Source organism: Hyaena hyaena, unplaced genomic scaffold (assembly GCF_003009895.1).
Source record: "Hyaena hyaena isolate Hyena2069 unplaced genomic scaffold, ASM300989v1 scaffold_1692, whole genome shotgun sequence".
Lineage (NCBI taxonomy): Eukaryota > Metazoa > Chordata > Mammalia > Carnivora > Hyaenidae > Hyaena > Hyaena hyaena.
Genome location: NW_024082328.1, coordinates 52,778 through 71,823, shown reverse-complemented (window position 1 = coordinate 71,823; position 19,046 = coordinate 52,778). Strand labels below are relative to the sequence as shown.

At 68.2% G+C, this 19,046-nt stretch overlaps 1 protein-coding gene across 3 annotated transcripts in view; it reads right to left on the bottom strand.

The window, feature by feature from the left end:
* The window catches only part of ABCA2 (ATP binding cassette subfamily A member 2), a 21,381-nt gene extending 4,089 nt beyond the window's left edge, over positions 1-17,292 (bottom strand). Inside the window, exons 1-40 of one of the 3 annotated variants that reach the window (XM_039224624.1) lie at positions 17,175-17,292; positions 13,394-13,487; positions 13,166-13,168; positions 12,347-12,458; positions 12,106-12,269; positions 11,560-11,687; positions 11,239-11,337; positions 10,700-10,918; positions 10,022-10,365; positions 9,511-9,670; positions 8,722-8,850; positions 8,473-8,640; positions 8,308-8,404; positions 7,693-7,866; positions 7,514-7,616; positions 7,319-7,433; positions 6,960-7,150; positions 6,610-6,760; positions 6,329-6,533; positions 6,044-6,208; positions 5,775-5,955; positions 5,467-5,679; positions 5,188-5,384; positions 4,918-5,100; positions 4,507-4,691; positions 4,244-4,364; positions 3,702-3,935; positions 3,415-3,621; positions 3,065-3,167; positions 2,640-2,959; positions 2,355-2,568; positions 2,141-2,246; positions 1,934-2,045; positions 1,788-1,848; positions 1,533-1,707; positions 1,246-1,361; positions 1,007-1,154; positions 808-931; positions 553-685; positions 315-432 (exon numbers count right to left, since the gene is read on the bottom strand). In XM_039224624.1, coding sequence (XP_039080555.1) covers positions 315-432; positions 553-685; positions 808-931; positions 1,007-1,154; positions 1,246-1,361; positions 1,533-1,707; positions 1,788-1,848; positions 1,934-2,045; positions 2,141-2,246; positions 2,355-2,568; positions 2,640-2,959; positions 3,065-3,167; positions 3,415-3,621; positions 3,702-3,935; positions 4,244-4,364; positions 4,507-4,691; positions 4,918-5,100; positions 5,188-5,384; positions 5,467-5,679; positions 5,775-5,955; positions 6,044-6,208; positions 6,329-6,533; positions 6,610-6,760; positions 6,960-7,150; positions 7,319-7,433; positions 7,514-7,616; positions 7,693-7,866; positions 8,308-8,404; positions 8,473-8,640; positions 8,722-8,850; positions 9,511-9,670; positions 10,022-10,365; positions 10,700-10,918; positions 11,239-11,337; positions 11,560-11,687; positions 12,106-12,269; positions 12,347-12,458; positions 13,166-13,168; positions 13,394-13,487; positions 17,175-17,240 — 6,138 coding nt within the window. In that variant the 5' untranslated portion in view covers positions 17,241-17,292. The remainder of the gene's footprint in view (positions 1-314; positions 433-552; positions 686-807; positions 932-1,006; positions 1,155-1,245; positions 1,362-1,532; positions 1,708-1,787; positions 1,849-1,933; positions 2,046-2,140; positions 2,247-2,354; positions 2,569-2,639; positions 2,960-3,064; positions 3,168-3,414; positions 3,622-3,701; positions 3,936-4,243; positions 4,365-4,506; positions 4,692-4,917; positions 5,101-5,187; positions 5,385-5,466; positions 5,680-5,774; positions 5,956-6,043; positions 6,209-6,328; positions 6,534-6,609; positions 6,761-6,959; positions 7,151-7,318; positions 7,434-7,513; positions 7,617-7,692; positions 7,867-8,307; positions 8,405-8,472; positions 8,641-8,721; positions 8,851-9,510; positions 9,671-10,021; positions 10,366-10,699; positions 10,919-11,238; positions 11,338-11,559; positions 11,688-12,105; positions 12,270-12,346; positions 12,459-13,165; positions 13,169-13,393; positions 13,488-17,174) is intronic. The other 2 variants (XM_039224626.1, XM_039224625.1) reach the window with 2 other exon arrangements.
* Between the last annotated feature and the right edge of the window lie 1,754 nt (positions 17,293-19,046).

Here is a 19,046-nt window from a genome sequence, read left to right as displayed (position 1 = left end):
CGCCCCCATCCCCACCCGGCCCCGCCCCCGCCTGTAAACACGCCCCACCCCACCTGGGCCCCGCCCCTGCCTGCAAACACGCCCCCACCCCCCACCCGGCCCCGCCCCCGCCTGCAAACACGCCCCCGCTGGCCCCCGCCCCCAGGCCTGGGCCCCGCCCCTACTGGGAACACCCCTCCTGGGCCGCTCCCGGGAAACATGTCCCCACACGAGTTCCGCCCTCTACCTGGGCTCCGCCCATGCCTGCGAACACGCCCCTCCCCGGCCCGGTCCCCTCCCTGGGCCCCCGCCCCTCTCACAGGCCCAGGGCCCACCTTGGTCAGGTTCTCAATCTTGACCATGTCATTGTCAGCGTCCCCCCGCAGCACTCGCTGCCGCTCGCTGGCCACATCCACATCGTCCTCCACAGGCTTGGTAGACACTGGCATTCGCCTGCAGGGCGGCAGGGGGGGCAGACCCATCACCCAGTGCTCCCCAGTTTGCTGCCCCGCGGCAGGGTGGGCGGTGCCCCGCCCGGCCACTGGCCCCACATGTCCCCGCACGCCCACTCACTGTGGCTGCCGCAGGAAGTTGTACTGGCACATGATGGTGAGAAAGAAGCCCACGAAGCCCTCGACTGTCATGGCCACCAGCCCCCTGGTGACAATGTCCCACTCGAACGGAGACTTCATCTTGTCGAACTGGCCTGTGGGGCAGCTGGCTCAGGGCCTGTGTCTGTGCCCCCTAGAGCCATGTCCCCCACGCCTGAAGCCTCAGCCTCCGGGCCAGGCCCGACCCCCTCAGGCACGGCCGCCCACCCCTGCTCACCGATCTTGGCGTAGTACTCATTGATGTACTCGTTGTACGCCATCTCCATGAGCCCGTGGCCCAGGTTGTAGTTGGGGAAGATGAGGAAGCAGCTTTTCAGGTAACTGTTGACAACCTTCAAGTCCTGGAGGGTGACAGGGGGTCACAAGCGTAGTCTTGGCCCTGCTGCCCGCTGCGCCTGGCCACCCCGCTGCCCCACCTTGTCATGCTCAAAGAGCTGCAGCAGGAACGTGGCCACTGTGGCCGTGATGCCAATGAAGAGGTTGATGACGATGAGAAACACGTAGGCGGAGCTGGGCACCTCGAACCAGAAGGAGGCCGGGTACATGATGGGGGTGATAGACCACCTGCAGGCAGGCGGGCGGGAGGCGGTCACCTGGAGCCCGCCCCGCCCCAGGCCACCCCCCCCAGGCCCCCTCCCAGCCCGCTCCCCCTTACCCATAGAGCAGGAAGAGAGAGAGCACGGCGGGGAAGTTGGTGGGCGACGTGTAGGCCGGTAAGTCGAACACAAACAGGATGATGACACAGCAGGTGGCTGGGACCAGGTAGTTAAGCTGCCAGAGCGGGAGCAGCAGGTCAGGGCCCGGGAGCAGGGCTGAGGGGCCCAGGAGCAGGGAGGGGGGGTCTGGGGCCGGAACCAGTGGGCCCGGCAGGAGACAGGGCCAGGGAAGGGCAGGGGTCTCGGGGTAAAGGGAACCCCCCTCAGCCATGCAGGAAGGGCACACCATGTCCCACACGTAGTTGGCCAGCCAGTAGATGACGGGGTTGCAGCCACTGACAAACTGCAGGTGCTTGGCCTTGGTAGACTTCTCGGCCACCAGGAAGACCACAAAGCTGGCTGGCACGAAGGACATGGCCACAATGATGAAGATGGCAATGACCACGTCTGTGCCCTGCAGCCTGGGGACGAGGCAGCCATCAGCCCTGCCCAGCACCCGCTCCCGCAGCACCCTCGTCCCCGCACCGGCCCCCGTACGTACAGGTAATCCAGGGAGAGGCTGGCACTCGTCTTGTTCATGGGGTGGTTGGTGACGGTGATGCCTACAGGCAGGGGAAGGCGGCCTCAGGGACCTGCTCCGTGCCCGCCCCGCCCGGCCCCGCCCCGGCCCGCCCCGCCTGGGCTCACCGTAGGCTGCCGGGTTGCCCTTGCTCCTGGGCAGGTTGGCGCGCAGGATGGCGTTGTTGAGGCTGTTGAGGTAGGTGGGCATGCTGTGGTAGCCCTTGTTGTTGTAGAAAACCTGGGAGGGACACGGAAACACCCTAAGAGCACTGTGGGCTCCCGCAGACCCCGGCGACGGCTGGACGCTGCAGGGCCCGGGGCTGTGCCACTCACCTGAGCCGCCCTGCGCACCGCGATCTTCCGCAACGTGGCAGGGGCCCGGGCACCAAACGAGGCAGGGATGGACTTCTGGACGTTGCCAAAGGTGATGGCCCCGTACCTGGGCAGGTAGGTAGGGGGGCAGTGAGGCCCAGCATGCAGGGGGTGGGCTGCCCCCTCGCCCACAGCTGGCACGCACCCCCCCTCCCCCTCCCCCTGCCCGGCTCACCGGTGCAGCCGGAAGCGGTCAGAGGTGAAGAGCAGGTACTCTGAGACGTTGTGGCCGGTGATGTCGGTCAGGATGTCTCCTGTGACCACCCGCATCTGGGGCGGGCGGCCCCCCACACCTCCCGGGCAGGAGAAGCCGGTGCCCTGCGCAGAGCAGGTGCAGCGGATAGGCTCCCGCACCAGGCGTGGCAGGGAGGGTGCCGACGTCCAGTTGTCTGCGGGTACAGAGGGTAATCAGTTTGGGTCCATGCCGTCCCGTGCCCCCTGCAGCCCGGCGGGCCCATACCTGGCCCGGAGGTGGGGGGCAGGGAAGCGTTCCAGGCCTGCAGCGGGTCCTCCTCTGGGGACACAGGGGAGTCGGATGGAGCAGGTGAGGGTGGGGGCGGCACGAAGTTGGACAGCGGCACCCCCTGCGTGAAGGACTCCAGGCACATGCTGTCGAAGAACCTGGCGGCCAGCACCCGCGACTCGCCGCTGCTCAGGTTCAGCGTGGGCCCCAGCGAGCCATTGGCGGGAGACTTCAGCACACAGGTGGCGCCCACGCCCGACGGCAGCCGGAATGTGCTCACGAGCTGCTGCGGGCTGGCGTCCGGCGACAGTCGCAGTCTGCGGAAACCCACGGTGTGAGCCTAAACGGCGGGGGAGGAGGCCCCCCGCCTCCGCGCCCTCCCCCTGCCCCGTGCACCCCAGCTGCCCAGCGGATGGCCTCACCGGTCCTCCTGGCGCTCCTCATTGGCGTAGGGGATGAAGTTGCCGCGCGGCTGGGTGTAGTTGTGGTACTGGGAGGGTGACAGCACCAGCGGCGGCAGGTCACCTGGCGGGACGCACGGGGAAGCCGGCAGGTTCTGACTGCCTGCTGGCGGCCCCCAGGCCTCAGTCCCCTCTTCCCAATACCCACAAGGTCAGAGCTCGGGGTCCTGGCCCCGAGGAGGCCCGGGTCCCCAGCCAGACCCCAGTGTGCCCGCAGGCCCAGAGCGGGCCGTCCAGGAGCGGGAGGAGCCACGGCGCCACCGCAGCGGGCGCGCCGCCCACCCAGCCCCTGCCTGACCCAGCGGCCATACCAATCTCGGGGACGGAGAGGGCCACGGTCATGGCCACGCAGACAAAGAAGGCGGGGAGCAGGATCTGGGAGGACAGCGCCTTGGAGTTGCGGCGAGCACAGTGGAAACGCTTCACCAAGAGTCCGTGGAACTGGCGCACCTTCAGCCACCAGCCCTCCAGCTTGCGGCTGCCTTGGCCGACCCTCGTGAGGGCCTCTGCCTCCGCTTCTGCACAGGGAGTGGGGGCTGAGCGGGCGCCCCACGCCGCCCTGCCGAGACCCTGCCAGCCCCAGCCAGCCGCCCCCCACCTTGCAGGCTGACGTTGTCTGGGTCCTGCGCGTTGTCGAAGAGGGGGCGGTAGTCGCCATAGACATCTGCGTAGGTGGCTCCCTCGTCCCCACGGGCAGAGCCCACGGAGGACGCAGACTGCAGCGACACCTGTGACTGAGCCAGCTCTGTGCTCCGCGCCAGATCGCCAGCGTGCGCCTCCCCTGACGGGCCCTCGGCCGCTGGCAGCATGTCCTTCCTGGACTCCTTCACATCTGCCATGGCGCGCGGGCCAGAGAGGGGACAGGGGGGCTCAGACCTGTGTGCTACCCTCAGCCCCCATGCTCACCCACCCTCCCAAGACCCTCACCCCACCTCACCCTGGGGCGCCCCAATTCCCACCGCCACCCACCTACCAGGTTCCTCAGCCCCAAAGCCGTTCCCTGGCAGGGAACCCTGGCGCCTTGTTCCCACCCAGAATCCTTAGTCCCCAGAGACAGGGTGAGCACTGGGGGCCAGCGAAGGCCCGAGCTCAGGTGGGCAGGGCGGAGCACAGAGCGGCAGCTGCTCCCGGGGCTCCCACCTGCCTCACTGTTCTCCAGAGACTGGTCCTCCTCTGAGACCTTGAGGAACACCTCCTCCAGCGTGGTGTCCATCAGCCCGAAGCTGCTCAAGTGCAGCGTGTCCAGACTGCGCTCCAGATGCTGGGGAAGAGCAGAGTGACCGCTGAGGCAGGGGCTGCCCCCTCCGCCCCGCGCCCACACCACGCCCCCCCCCCCCCGCGTTGGGCCCCGCCCCTCTGGGCCCCGCCCCCCCGCCCCCAGCCCACTCCACCCCACCCCACACCTGGAAGAGACGCTCGAAAGCACCCTTCTTGGCCGCCTCACTAGGCAGGATGTAGGAGAGCTCTGTGCTGGTGTCGGAGACGAGCAGACAGGAGGCCACGTGCTTTCGGATGAACTGGGAGACCTGGGGCTCCGAGCAGCTGCTCAGCTGGGTGCGGCCTGGGGGGCTGGCCGTCAGCCCTGGCTCTAGGAGGGGTGGGGAGTGGAGAAGAGCTTCACTGGGGATGGGGAGGCTGGGGGAGGAGGATCCTCTAGGCGGGCCCAGTCAGGTCAAGAGGAGGACCGAGGGGAACGACCAGGCACCGCAGGCTCACTGGGGTAACGGTGAGGACCAACCCCTCAAGCTCACTGGTCTTGGAAAGGAGGTCCTGGGATAGGGCCCCAGGCCTGCTCAGACAGCCTCAGCACACACCTTGGGGGTCCCCAGGCTCAGCAGGCCGCTTGACCAGAGTGAGGCGGTAACCGTCCCCATAGGCGCCCTTGAGGAAGAGCGGGGAGCCACAGCACTTGAGCTTCCCGTGGGAGATGATGGCTATTCGGTCCCCCAGCAGGTCAGCCTCGTCCATGTGGTGGGTGGACAGCAGGATGGTGCGGCCTGGGGGGCAGGGCAGGGTCAGGGTCAGGGCGCTGGGCTGGGTGGGGCCGGCCAGGGCCACCTGCACCCACCCCACGCCCTGCTCACCCGGCTTGTACTTCAGGATGAGGTCCCAGATGGCTCGGCGTGCATAGGGGTCCACGCCGGCCGTGGGCTCGTCCAGGATGATGGCGCGGGAGCCGCCCACAAAGGCGATGGCCACGGAGAGCTTGCGCTTCATGCCCCCCGACAGCGTCTGCACCAGCGAGTGCCGCTTATTGGACAGCTCCAGGTCCTCGATCATCCTGCGGGCAGGGCAGCACGTATGGCGCTGGGAGGGAGCCGCCGCCCTGGCCCCGCCCCCGAGCCCCGCCTCACCCCACCCACTTGTCCATCTCCTTGCGGATCTCCTCCTGGGCCCTGCTCTTGAGCCTCGAGTAGAACCAGAGGTGCTCCTCCACCGTGAGCCGGTCAAAGAGCACGTTGTGCTGTGGACACATGCCCAGGTTCTTGCGGATCTCGTCCATCTCCGTGCGGATGTCGTGCCCGTAGATGGTGGCCGAGCCCGAGGTCGGCGGGAACAAGCCTGTGAGGATGGACCTGTGCGGGCGGGCAGGGTCACGACCCCCACCTCCTGCAGGGAGCCCACCCTGCCCGCCCCCTGGTGAAGACCCGTCCCCTGCGCTGACACGCACATGGTCGTCGTCTTCCCTGCCCCGTTGTGTCCCAGGAAGGACACCACCTGGTTCTCATAGAGGTTCAGGCTCAGCCTGTTTAGGGCCAGCTTCTTGTCGTTCTTGTACACCTTGGTGAGCTTGTCCACGCAGACCACCAGCGGCAGGTGGGTGGGCTCCTCCTCCATGCCCCGCATCTCCTCTGCACGAGGGCTGCAGGTCAGCTAAGGACGCCCCGGGGCCCCCCAACCCCGGCGGCCGCCCCAGCCACCCCGGGGCACCCGCCTCACCCAAGCGCCGGCTCTCCATAGCACAGGCCTGGTCCTCCTCCATGACGCTGAGGCGGGGGGCGCGAGCCCACGGCCAGCTCCACTCCCACGCCTCGGTGCGCCCGCTGCCCAGCCAGTAGGACTTCTGCAGTGGGAAGTACCAGGGCCGCGGGAGCCCGTACATGCCTGGGGGTTGGGGGGCGGAAGGCAGGCTGACCCAGGGCCTGGAGCTGCGTCCACCCCAGGCCACGTGCCCCCGAGGGAGCTACACACTCTCTCCTTCCCCTGCAAAGGGTCAGCAGGTACCTGGGTGCACTGCCTCGATGTACCACGTGAGCACACCGTAGACGGCCGCATCCACCATCAACATGGTGACAGCCAGGAGCAGGTTGAAGTCATCACCTTCCACAGGCGACTGGCTGAACGTGTGCCACTGGATGCCCACTCCTGCCACCTCATACAGGGCAAAGTACTTGGAGCCCAGGCCGAAGGCTGTGGTGGACATCAGGGACTGAAGGGATGGTGGTGTCAGTGGGGAAAGGAGGCTGGGCCCACCCCGTCCCCAACCCTCCATGACCCCCACTCACCGCGATGCACTTCTCGAAGGCGGTAATCTTATCGTGGGCCACCTCCTCACGGATCGCCACGTACATGTAGGGCACGTAGCTCAGGAAGTAGATGATACCCCCGCAGGCCGAGGCCAACTTGGCCTTGGAGTACAGCACAGACACCAGGAAGCTAGGGCGGGGGCGGGGGGTCCACGGCCATCAGCCACACCCGACCCTCGGTGCAGAGCCCAAAGCCCTCCTGGTGCGACCTCCCGGGGTACAGAGGAGCCCCAAGAGGGGTGTTTCTGTGTCTTCTGGGTGAATGCAAGAGACGCTGTGCCCGGGCCCAGCAAGGCTCCCTCCAGCCCTGCCAGCCCCGCGGTGCTCACCAGAACATGACGGTGGCCACCGCATAGACGGCCAGGAAGAGCCAGATGATGAGCACGTGACTGTGCATGAGAACCTGGCCGTACTTGAGGATGGCCGTGAGTGCCGTCACCGAGATGGAGAGCTGCACAAAGCCCGTGATGAACCAGGCCACCCAGTGCACCGCATTGTTCAGGCCCATCGTCTTCATCACCTGTGGGCAGGAGGCCTCGGGATGGGGTGCCACAAAGGGACGACCTGCCTCTGTCCTGCCAGCCAGGCCCAGGGAAGGGGCGGTGCCCACAGCCTCCCCTCCAACGTCACTGCTCCCGCTGCCTCTATCCCTGCCCTGCCCCCCACCCCCCCACCCCTGTCCCCCCACCTCCTTCAGCCGGTGCTCCTTCTCCGCTACGATGTGCTGGATGGTCATGGCCACTGAGTAGACCCAGGAGATCACCATGCAGAGAGGCATCATGTGCTCGATGACAAACAGGAAGCTGAGGTCGGGGCAGGGGCATGAGGGGACGGGCTCTTCCTGAGCCCCAGCCCCGGCCCCCCCCCCCCAACACACACTCACTCGTCGCGCGTGTAGCAGGGGTAGGGAAACATCTGCACGTAGTTGCCGGGCTCCACCACGTCGTGCCCCACGAAGGTGTTGATGATGGCACGCTCCATCATGTCTGCAGGCGGGAGAGGTCAGCCACGGCGTGGGGGGCGGCCAGGCCCCACCCCGGCTGCCCCAGGAGCGGCCCTCACCCTGGATCCAGACGAAGCCATACAGGAAGTAGAAGCGGCCGCCGGTGTTGGGGCCCGGCCGCCAGTAGGCCCGGCGGATCTCGTTGGTTTTCTCGGTGAAACTGGAGTTCTGGCGGATCTTGTAGTGCACGTGCGGCGGCAGGGAGCCGTCCTTTCGGGTCTGGAAGATCACGCCTGGGGACGGGACGAGGGGCAGGTGGAGGGGCGCAGCCCAGGCTGGCTGTGGGGTGAAGGCGAGAAGGGAGGAAGGGGCGGGGCCTGAAGGGGACTGTCCAGCCAGGGCAGGGCTGGGGCACGAGGGGCAGGTCCAGGGAAAAGGTGGGGCTGGAGAGCCGGGAAGATGCGGTTACAGGGGCGGGGCCGGGATGGGGCGGGGCGCAGGCCAGGGGCTCACAGTGCTAGGGAGTGAGGGGTGGGGCCGGGAAAAGATGGGGGTCTTGTAGGGCAGGGCCAGCGGGGAGGGGGGGTGAAGCTGAAGAAGAAGGAACAGGGGCGGGGCGGGGGGGTAGGCAGAGCGGACGGAGGGCCGTGATGGAGAGACCGGAGGCTGGGGCTGCAGGAGGGGGTTGGCAGAAGAGCAGGCGTTGGGGACCCGCCCGAGGGGGCCCAGCTCACTGGCAAACACGGTGACATTGTCCTGGTAGGCCTGGTTGAGGGTATAGTTGACGATGCTCTCCTCGTCGGGAAAACCCTTGAAGATGTCCACACTCACCTGCGGGGAAGGGCGTGGTCAGAGCCGGCCCTGGGCCCCGGCGGAGCCCGCGGGGCCGCGCACCCCACCTTGGACATGAACTGGATCCAGCCACAGGCCGCGTTGTCGATGGTGTCCAGCTGCTGCAGGAGCGCCGAGCCGTTGGGCAGCGAGAAGTTGTCCTGTCGCAGGGCCGGCGGGAGCTCCTCCAGCGACAGGTTCAGCGCCTCCGGGTGCAGCCGCAAGTCTGCCACATACTGGGGGCGGAAGCCAGGCTCAGGGCGGGCGCTGACGCGGGGGGCCCTGCACCCCCACCCCCCAGTGAGCACCCCCAGCACCTGCTGCAGCCAGTGCAGGTGCTGCTGCAGCCTGCCCTGCTCCAGGAAGCTGCGGATCTCGGCAGAGATGTTGAGCCACACTTGGGCATAGTGAGTCACGTTGCCTACAAGGGCAAAGGTCTCGTTGGCCTGCAGAGGGTGAGGGCACGGGTCATGGGGCTCAGGGAGGAACCCCAGCCAGCGGGGGGGAGGGGGCCTCCACTCCTTCGTCTCCCCCCAGGCCAGTCGTCTCCAAACCCCAATGTTGCTCTGGCCAGACTGCCACCTGGAAGCTGGAGCCCCCCGACACCTTTCCGCAGCCACCCCCACAAAACCGGCTCTGCCCCCGCTCCTGTGTCAGACCCTTCTCCACACGCCCTCGCCTCCCCGCTGCCAGTCATCCCAGAGACCCCTCCACAGGCTCCCTCCTTCCCAGGCCATTTCCAGCCCTAGCTTCTACTTCTCTCAGACGGGACTCCGCCCCGGATCGCCCACTGACGTCTTGCCCTCAGCCGGCCCCATCCTGCCCACTGGCCCCACCCAAACACGGCCCCCCGGATGCTGCTGTGGAAGGTGCCCGCGGGCGCCCTCTCCTCTCCCCAAACCAGCGCTGCTGGCCACTCCCAGCCCCCAAGGGCCTCCGCACTCTGGACGCCCCTGTGGGGCCTCCCGGCACAGACCGAGTCAGTCACGTGCCGGCTGCGCCCCTCCCATGCCAGCTCCACGACCCCACTTGGCACAGGGGCGCGGCCTGCGGAACCGTGTGCCCGGCAGACTCGCGCGGCTCAAGCGCGCGCCAGACTCGCGAACCTTGAGGATGACGCGGTCGGCCTCGGAGCCCGCGGGCGCGTACAGGATCTTGGGGTTGCTGGTCATGAGGTGCACGAGGAGGCCCAGGTTCCGCTGCTCCTTGCTGGTGAAGCCCAGGGAGCTCATGTTGCCCCGCCGCAGGGCCTCGGGCTCGATGGTGCTAGGGCGGGGGGCGGGGCGTGAGGGCAGGTGGGCGGGGCGTGAGGGCAGGGGGCGGGGCGCGAGGGGCGGTGGGCGGGGCGCGAGGGGTGGGGCCTGTGGCGGGTGGGCGGGGCGTGAGGGAGCCGAGCGGGGCGTGAGGGGCGGAGGCGGGGCGTGAGGGGCGGGGCGGGGCTCCCATAACTAAGGGGCGGGACCTCAGCGTGGAAGGGGTGCCTCCGGAGGGAGGGGACACGGGGTCCGCAAACAGAGTACGTGCCGGGGGTCAAGATGGGGGGTTCGGTCAGAGCCGGGCCAGGGGTCAGGCCCCACCCCATCTGTCTCCCCGCCCCCTTCCCTGCCGCCCGCCTACCGGTTGTTGCCGCACAGGATGGGCTGCAGCCCGGCCCAGAGCTGCACGAAGGCCGAGCACTGGCCCTGCAGCGCGTCGGAGGCGGCGGGAGCCGCAGCGGACGGCGCCCCCTCCTCCGCCGTGGAGTTGGAGCCCGTGCCGTTGGCCGTCCTGCCGGGGCCGCTGGCCGGGGGCCCCGGAGCGCGCCGGGCGCAGGCGCCCTGCGGCAGCAGCAGGGCCAGGGCCGAGAGGACGTCCACATCCTGCAGAACTTTCTGGGCGTCCAGCAGGTCCTCCAGCAGCGCCTGCAGCCTCTGTGGGGGCGGCGGCTGGGGGGCCGAGCCGTTGGGGGCGTCCAGGCCCAGCTGAGGAGAAACGGGGCACGTGGGGAAATGCAGGCCCTGGAGAGGGGGCGGAGTGGGCGCTGGAGAAGGTGGGTCAGGGAGGGCCCAGGCTAGGCCTAGAGGCGGGGGAAGAGTCTGCATCCCGGAGAAGGGGAGCGCTGGCTAGGGGCTAGGGGGCACACTGGGGTGAGGCCACGGGGCGGGGCAGGGGACACGAGGTGTGGCGTCTCTGGGGGAGCCGGGGATACCCAGCCACGGGCTTCCCCCACCCACAGTCCTGGGCCCAGGAGGCCCCAGGACGGCAAGGGGCCCCGGCACCGTGCAGCCGTGGGCCGGCCAGCAGGCAGGACCTCACCTGCTGTGCCATCTTGGCCACATCCAGCTGGTTGTGGAGCTCGGCAGCCAGCCCCGAAAAGCGCCGGGCGCGGGCTGCGGCCTGCCCCTTGCAGACGGCATCCCGGTAGCCCTGCAGCGCCATCTGCTGCCCCGGGGACACCGTGAGGATCCGGCCCAGCTCCCCAGAGCCCCGGGCACACGTGAGCTCCTCCAGGAGGGCAGGTGTAAGCAGCAGCTCCTGGGGATGAGGCGCAGGGAATGTCTGGGCACGAGCCTCGGCCCAGAGCAGACCAAGGCCCCGGCCTGGGAAGGCCGTGGGTAGCCCCCTGCCCCACCCACTGCGCCGCGTCTGAGACAGCCCAGGCTCTGTGACGACGGGGTAGGAGGAGGCATGGACACACGTCACTGCCCTGCCTTCCCGCTCTCCATGCCAGTCACAGACTCAGAGACCTCCCTCACCCCCCAGGAGAAGCTTGGGATTATCAAGGGGGCCTCTTTTGTCACCCACTCGGGCAGAGGCAGGCAGCACACCCCCATCCCACTTAGAGGCCCCCTCACCTCCATCCGGAATAGGGGATTGGTCCAGGGCTCCTGACCCCTGGGGAGTCCTGACCCCACATCTAGGGCAGGCGAAGGGCCAAAAACCATGTGATAGACCTGGGGGGTAGAGGGGGCATGGATCAAGCCAGGGGGTTCCAGAGCCTGGCCCAGGGGCTGCCTCAGGGCCCCGCCCCCCGACCCCCACCTCTTGCCCTCCATCCCACCCTCCCCCGTGCTCTCCATCCTACAAGCAGGGGAGGAGGGTGGAGTCAGGGCCCAGGGCTGAGAGCCACACCAGGAGTAGACACGTGCCCACCGAGGCCTCCTGGGCCACCTCACCTCAGGCAGGTCCACCCGGGCAGCCAGGAGGGCCTGGGCCGTGCTGTTAGGCAGCGACAGATTCTGCATCAGGAAATGCCAGAGCTCCCGTGGGTCCCTGGCCACCGAGCCCAGTGAGAAGGAGGACACTGGACAGGCAGAAGGATGGCACTGAGGGCCGGCTGGGCCCGGGTCTGGGCACCCAGAACAGATTCGGGGCCAAGCTCCCCGCACCGGCTCGGCCACTGTGGCGGTCAGCTCGGCCAGGACCGCCTGAGCACGTCTGCCCCGCTAACGCGGGGTGGCGGTTCAGACGGAGGCCCAGCTGTGAGCCCGTGGTCAGAAGTGACTAAGCTGGGGTTTTGAACCCAGCTGACACCGGAACTCGAGCCTCAAGCCCCGCTCCCCGAGCAGGCTCGGGCCGGCCCCCCCAGGGCCCAGCACATACCTGCAGGTCTGTCAGCACCCCCCCCAGCAGGCCCAGCCCCCCAGCGTGTACCTGCATGTCTGTCCAGCCCCCGCCCCCCCCACAGGCCCAACCCAGCCCCCCCAGGGCCCAGCGTGTACCTGCAGGTCTTTCCTGAAGGCTCTCCCAGGAGTCCGGGCCCGAGCGGAGGGCCTCCAGGTGCTGGCGCAGGGCCTCAAGCTCCGAGCCCAAGCCGGGCCGTGCCGGGTCAAACAGGTTACCCTCCTCCACCACGCGGTTGAGGCGCTCCAGAAGCTGAGTGACCCTGCACCACCATCCAAGGTCACCCGCTGGCCTCTGGAGGGGCAGCGGGTTCCCGGCGGGTGGGGCGGGGGCACTCACGTGGAGTTGGCGTACTGCAGGAAGCCAAACTCATCTCGCTGGCCATCCGGGCACAGAGACTGCATGACGGGCAAGATGCCCGCAGACGTGAGCGGTGCTGCCGTGTAGAAAGCTGGGGACGGGGGACGGTCAGGCCAGGTGAGAGGACCCGACAGGTGGAGACAGAAGGCCAGGAGACAGGGAAGGAGTCAAGAACGGGAAGGGAGATGGAAGCCGAATAAAGAAATTTAGAGAAAGTCAGGAAGGAAAAGCAGCTTCAGGTAGCAGACGGGAGGGGGGGAGGGGAGGGCCGAGAGTTCTGGTGCAAATGACCCCAGCAGGTCAGAGGTCAAAGGATATCTCGACATTGCTGTCCCCAACTCCCAGGGTGTCCCTCTTCCTTTAGCCAGTCAAGGCCAAAGTGCCCTGACACCGTCCCCAAGAATTCAGGTGTGGCACGGCGGTCACAACCCAGCAACCCAGCGGAGCACATGGGGCCCCCACTGGGGCAGTGACCTCTGACCTCTCTGGCCAGCTGGTTAGCGGAGAGGATGCAGGGACCCATGGGGGCCTGCGGGGGGGGGCAGCCAGGTGACCTGGCCCCGGCCCTGCAAGGCAGGGCCAGGCGACCCTGTGGAGAGATGGAAAGCCCCCAGAAGCTTGACCTGGGAGCCATCTGGCCCAGGCACCCTTCAGCAACCCCCCGCCCACCGTCCCCCAGCGCGCCAGCTGTCCCCGACAGTAGGCAGGGGGTCTGCAGAACGCAGCCAGGCCCGGAAAGGCTGTTAATGCAAGCAGGGTCGGGGCGCGCTCAGGCTGCAGCAGGGAGGCCTCACTTACAGACTGCATGCGGGCCCGGGAGGAGGGTGCAGGGGCCATGCAGGGGCGGCCAAAACAGAACAGAGGACAACCGTGAGGGACGGCCGCCCGCCCGGCCAGGGCACGCGGCCGGGGACCGCGCCAGCGAGCGTGGCGGCTGGGGCGCGCGGCCGAGCACACGCGGGACAGGCCTCTGGCTCCACCCTGACCGCCCAGCTGTGCCCTGGGCCCACCCCCAAAGCCGCTCACCTTCCTTCACAGAGATCGTGGGTTTCTTCTGCCGCAGCCCCAGCAGAATGAAGAAGAGGACCAGAGGGATGAAGATCTCGAAGGCCAAGACCCACTGGAAAGGGCGGGCTGAGTAAGGCCACCTGCCCGGGGCAGCCTGGCCTCCCGCACCGCCTGCCAGGGGCTGGGCAGGACTGCCCTCCCCTCCCCAGACAGACAGATGTCTCTGTGGCAGGCAGGGCCAGCCTGGACCCCACATATTCCCACAGAGGCCACAAAGGGTCACCCCAGGCCCTTCAGGGTCAACAGAGTCTGCACCCCCACCTCCTCCCTTCCAGGGCCTCTTGGAAAGGCAAGGTCATGAGTGTTTGCCCCGAGCATATCAGCCTCCTGCCCCACAGCCCAGGTTCTGTTTGCCACATTGAACTGCCAGTCGAGACAAAACAGCCAGCTTGTGGTCTACTCTGACCCGAGCATCTGCCCAGCTCAGCTTCCCCTTCCCCACCTTCTCTTGGCTAGGATCTTGGAGATGGCCTTGGGCGCCATCTCAGCACCCACACCTCCCCAGAGTCAGTACTTCTCACTGTAGCAGCATCATTACACCCCACAAAAGAGCTGAGGAAGCCCAGGCCTGGCCAGGGGGAGGCATGGCTCTAGCCCAGGGCCCTGAGCCTCCAGGGGAACCTGGTCAGAGGTCGGACAGTCCTGAGTGCCTGCGGCACAGGTCCCTCCTTCCGCCCCGGCCCCTTCCCTGCGCCCCCATGAGGCTCAGGGGGGCTCGGCAGCCCTGTCTGCCCGCCCAGCACCCTGTTCAGTGTTCCTGGGACTGCCCCTGGCACCCTGACACCCCCGCCTGAGCGCCAAGGTGAGCCCTGGTAGAACTGCTCTGTGTGGGAGAGAAACGCCAGCGGCCCCGGGGACCCAGTCTCCCTGTGTCTCACTCCCGCGACCCCCACCCCCCACCAGCTCAGGGAGGGAAGGCGGAGAGAGGACCTCAGGCCAGCCGCTCTCAGGGGGAGCCCCGCTCAGCCCAAAGACACACCCTGACCCTCACACCCCACCTGGCTCTTAGAGGCTCCAGGTTTCCTTCCTTCTCGCCCCCCACCCCCAAAGCGGCTTCAGGGCCCCCACCCCGGTGGCATTCCGCCGGGCCCAGGGCCCGAGCTTCCAGTCCCCCAGGGTGGAACAGCTGCTCCTGTTTACTGCCCTCTGACAATAGCGCTCTGTGGCCTGAAACACCCCACTGTGTGTCCGCACCCCACGCCCGCCCCAGCCCGTGCCAGCCTCCACCTCCTCCCAGGGCTGGCCGGAGAGACACCATGGGCACCCCCAGGGCTGGGGACGGGCACAGATGTCACACACGCGTACACAGAGTGAGGGCAGCTGCATGCAAGCGGCGATGCGGGAGCCCAGGGTCACGGCCATGGTGCCAGCCCCACCCACACCCGCCCTGCCACTGGGCACCTCCACCGCGTAACTGCAGCAACAGGCCACGGCTACCTCCTCATTGCCATAGCAACAGCGGCGCAGGAGCTGCTGGGAGGAGGGAGGCCTGCCTGGCAGCCGGGCGGCCAGAGGGGCATCTGGTTACAAGCAGGCAGTGCAGGTTCAGCTCCACCTGGGCACCCCACAGACGGCCTGCAAGGTGGTTAAACCCCAGCCCCTTGAGACTAGCGCAGTGCCCCCGTGGTGTTGCTGGGGCCGGGTGCCCCCTCTGGGCCGAGCCACCCCCTGCTGTGTCGAGTGGAGAACAGAGGAGACCTGAAGATGGAGTGGCCTGACTCTTCCCCCAGTCCCTACAGCAGGGCAGACCCGTGCCCAGCTAAAAGGGGACAGGCGACACTCACAGATGGAGAAACCAAGGCACAGAGGTTGGCAAGCGTGAGCGAGCAGGGCACAGAGATCCTTCGTCCCTTCCCTCGGAACCAAGCCCTCCCCACGCCCCGGAGAAGCGCATAGAATGCAGAGCAGGACCTCTGTTGGCCAAGCCCACAGGTCCAACTCCGAAGCCCGATACTCCCAGAAAAGTGGGGGGCCAGCCCCTGCCCCAGCCCCGTGGCATGAGCCCAGCAAGGCCTTAGCCACCCTGGAGGAGGAATTTCGATGTGCTGTGGCCTCAGGCCAAGGACCTCCACGTGGCCTAACCAGCCCCTGGCGGTGCCGCTGGGCAGGGTTCAGGAAGATTCTAGTGAAGGCCCAACCTAGCAGGCGGGGGCCACTCCTGGGTGTAGGGCAGTAGGCACCTCCCACCTGCTCGCCAGGTGCCCCACAAGCCACTGCTCCCCTCCCTGAGCCTTGACGTCTCCAGTGGATACAGGGGCCACGTTCTAGGCTCTGCTCCCAGCCCCCGGGAGACCCTTCCTGCTGAGAACCCTGGGGTAATACTGATGCATGCCCATACCCCGATCCCCTTCCTCCCGAGCCCCGCCCTGGTGTCCCCAGTGACCCCAAATCTGAAGCAGGGGAAGGTGCACTAGAGGCTGCAGCCTGACCCACGGGACCCGGTGCCAGCCAGCCCCAGGCACGTGGGCAGGGAGTGTACTCAAGCCCGGCTCCCTGCCAGGCTCAGGTGCCCGGGGCACTCCCGCCAGCCGTGGTGATGATGGCCACCCCACCCCGTCTGCAGCCCTGAGGTTCTCGTCATGCACCCCAGAGCCCTTCTCCAGGAGGGACCCAGCAGAGGCGCATCCGCCCAAGTGGTCTCAGAGTCAGGTGGGGGAGGAGCCTCTTGGGCCCCAGGTAGGGAAGATGTTGCCTCCTGCTCAGGCCCCCGCTCTGGACCCCGGCCTGCTCTGGGCCTCGCTGTGGAAAATCCCCAGGGCCCATTCAGAAACCGGAGCTGCCCGGGGCCTCTCTGGTGCATGTGCTGCGGCCAGCGGGGCAGAACAACAGGAGATGACCCTGTCCTTCCCGGGGCAAGAGTGGCGAGGGCCGGCGGGATGGTGCCCGCTCTGCCCAGGCCGGCCCCTCACCACAGCCTCCGCCTCTGCCAGCTGCTGTATCCTGCACCCTCAGGTCCCTCGCTGCCCCGGGCACAGGGTGGACAGCTGGGGTGCTTGGAGGTCACATCTCCAAATAGCAGGATCCGGTTCCCAAGGAAGCTGGGGTTGGGGAGACCAGAAGGCGGATGGCCCTCAGGGAAAACTACCCCAAAGGACAAAAGGGTGCAGGGGTGCAGGCTGGCCGACGCTGGCACAGCAAGGGCATTCCCATTGGTGAGGAGGCAGGAGCAAGGGCTAGTGGACTTTCGGCAAGGGTGAAGGGGGGGGAGGGAGGAGGAGGTAAACGGGGAGGAGGAGGGGGAGGAAGAGAGGTGTCTGCCCAAGGGCAGAGGGGTGGTGCAGGGAGGGAAGGGGCAGGGTCCCTGCGGGGGCTCCAGGGGGACTGGGCCCAGAGGCCAAGGACCCTCTGGGCTGCACAGAGTCCCCCCCCATGCCTGCCCTCGTCCCGGGAACCAGGGCCTCCCGCGACCCTAGGGTCTCGGGGCAGCTGGCCCCCCTACTCTCGCAGCTAAACCCCAAGAGCGCTCCGCGCACGGCGCCCATCCCGTGACTCAGCCGAGCACCGCGAATGTCAGCGGGCGCGGGCCGCGGGCTGGGCACGGCCGACCCCGCTCCCCGGAGGCCGGAGGCCGCCGGGGCGGGTGCGGTCCCGCGGGGAAGGGTCTCCGGCCCGCCGCCCCCGGCGCCCGCCCGGGGTCTGCGCGCGCCCGGCCTCACGTGCGCGCGGAAGGCGCGCCGCGGGCCCCGGTGCGCGCGCCCTCCGGCTCGGGGCGGGCCGGGAGGCGCGCGGGGTCGCTCACCGGGCTCCGGCGCTTCAGCGTCACGTTCTTCCAGAGCAGCAGCTGCAGCTGGTGCAGGAAGCCCATGGCGGGGCTGCGCTCCGGCCGCCCTCCAGCCGCGGCCCGCTCCTCTGCGCGCCCCGCCGGCCCCGCCGCCCGCCGCGCCGCTCGGCATCGCCCGCGCGGGGCGGGGTCTCGGGCGTCCGGGACCGGCTCCGCGCTGGCTCCGCCCCGGCGGCCGCTCGCGCCCGCCCCCCGCCCGCGCCGCCCCCGCTTAAAGGCGCCGGCTGCGCGCGCCACCGCCGAGGTCCGCGCCCCCACCGCCCGCCGCCGGGCCGGGGCGTTCCTGGAGCTCTGCCCGCCCCCCCCCACGGGGCTCCTTGGTCGCCCCCAGGTCGCCAGGTGTTGAAGTGACGCGCCCACATCTAAACCGAGACTCCGACTCACCCTCCTCCGGGGCACTTTTGTCTCGGGGGCGTCGGGGGGCCTGCGCGCGGCAGAGGCGCCCCAAGGCGGTCACCGGCCCCCAGGGCGCCCTGACAGGATGCTGGGGGAGACTCGGGCCCCCACTGGGCCACCCCCTCCACCCGGATGTGTACAAGCGCTGCTGGCAGGAATTTCATCTGTCGTCAGAGCCAGGTCTCGCTCCCCAGGGTCACCGCCAGGCCCACACGTGGGGAGGGGAAAGCTTAGCGCTGGCTGGAGACCCCACTGTGTAGGGCAGGCCATGTCCACCCGCAGGGCTTCCAGAAGCAACGATCTGGCCCCACCAGGGGCTTCTTAACCCACCCCTCTTAAGGGAGGGGTGGGCACTTGTCAGAGGTGGTGCGCGTGGGCTGTCCCGCCGCTGGAAGAACTTCGTGTGTCCCTTGGTCCCTTGTGAAGGAGCCACTTGGTACCAAGTGGCAGGTGGGCTGGCTGGGGGGGGGGGGCAGCTCTCTGGCCTTGGCAGGTGCGGTAGGCAGGGGGCTTGAGGGGACTGAGGCTGCCTCCACCGTAAGTGGCTCGTTTTTCTCTCCGCATCGGGGAGCGAGGCAGGCCTCTACATGCGGACTTTGGAATGGAGTGGATTCCGCAGAGGCAGTTGGATGCTTGGGGGAACGAGGCTGCAGCTTCCCAGGGGGGCCAGCAGAGGACAGCAGAGGGCAGGGAGCCTCTGTGGGCGGCTCTGACGGCTCCTCACCGGCCTCAGTCTCCCCACTTACCAATGGGAGCTGCAGGGCCCAGATGCCCAGTGTCTGCAGTTCACACGGAAGGCGCACCCTAAGCTAAAGGGCTGGGGGCCACAGCTACCTGCCCCTTCCTAGCCCCTTCACAGTGGGGCTGGGCGGGTGGGGGGCACTGTCCCCCAACCACCCCACCGTGCATCCGTGCATCCTCAGGACACTTCCTTTTCCCTGACTAGGTCAGGGCAGGAAGTCACTGGCAGGCCTTTCCCACAAGCCACTGCCAAGAGGGAGGGCAGCTTCCTGCCTCCACAGGCCGCCCAACCCCACCTGGGGCAGGGGGGATCCTGTCCCCTGCCCCCGGCCCCAGGGGCTCGGCCCGTCAGAGCCCCTGTCAGCACCCCCAGCTTCTCCTCTCCTCACCCCCCCATGCAGCCTGCGACGGGGAGGGGGGGCTGCCCCGACTGCCCCGCCCATTGTCAGCACCCGTTTCTGCCCTTGCGGCCGCCAGCCACCTGTAAGAGAGAACCCTGTATCACAAACCAAACCCTGCCACACTCCAGACACCTCTGCAGCCTGAAAGTGAAATCCCAGGGTCTTGAGGACGGGGTATCCTTGACCCCCGGAGCCAGGTTTCAGGCCTCGGCACCCCGTACTCTCCACGCCCCTCAGTCAGGGAAGGCTAACGGTTGCAAGGGCTAAAGGAAGCGAGGAGGCGGGAGCAGCG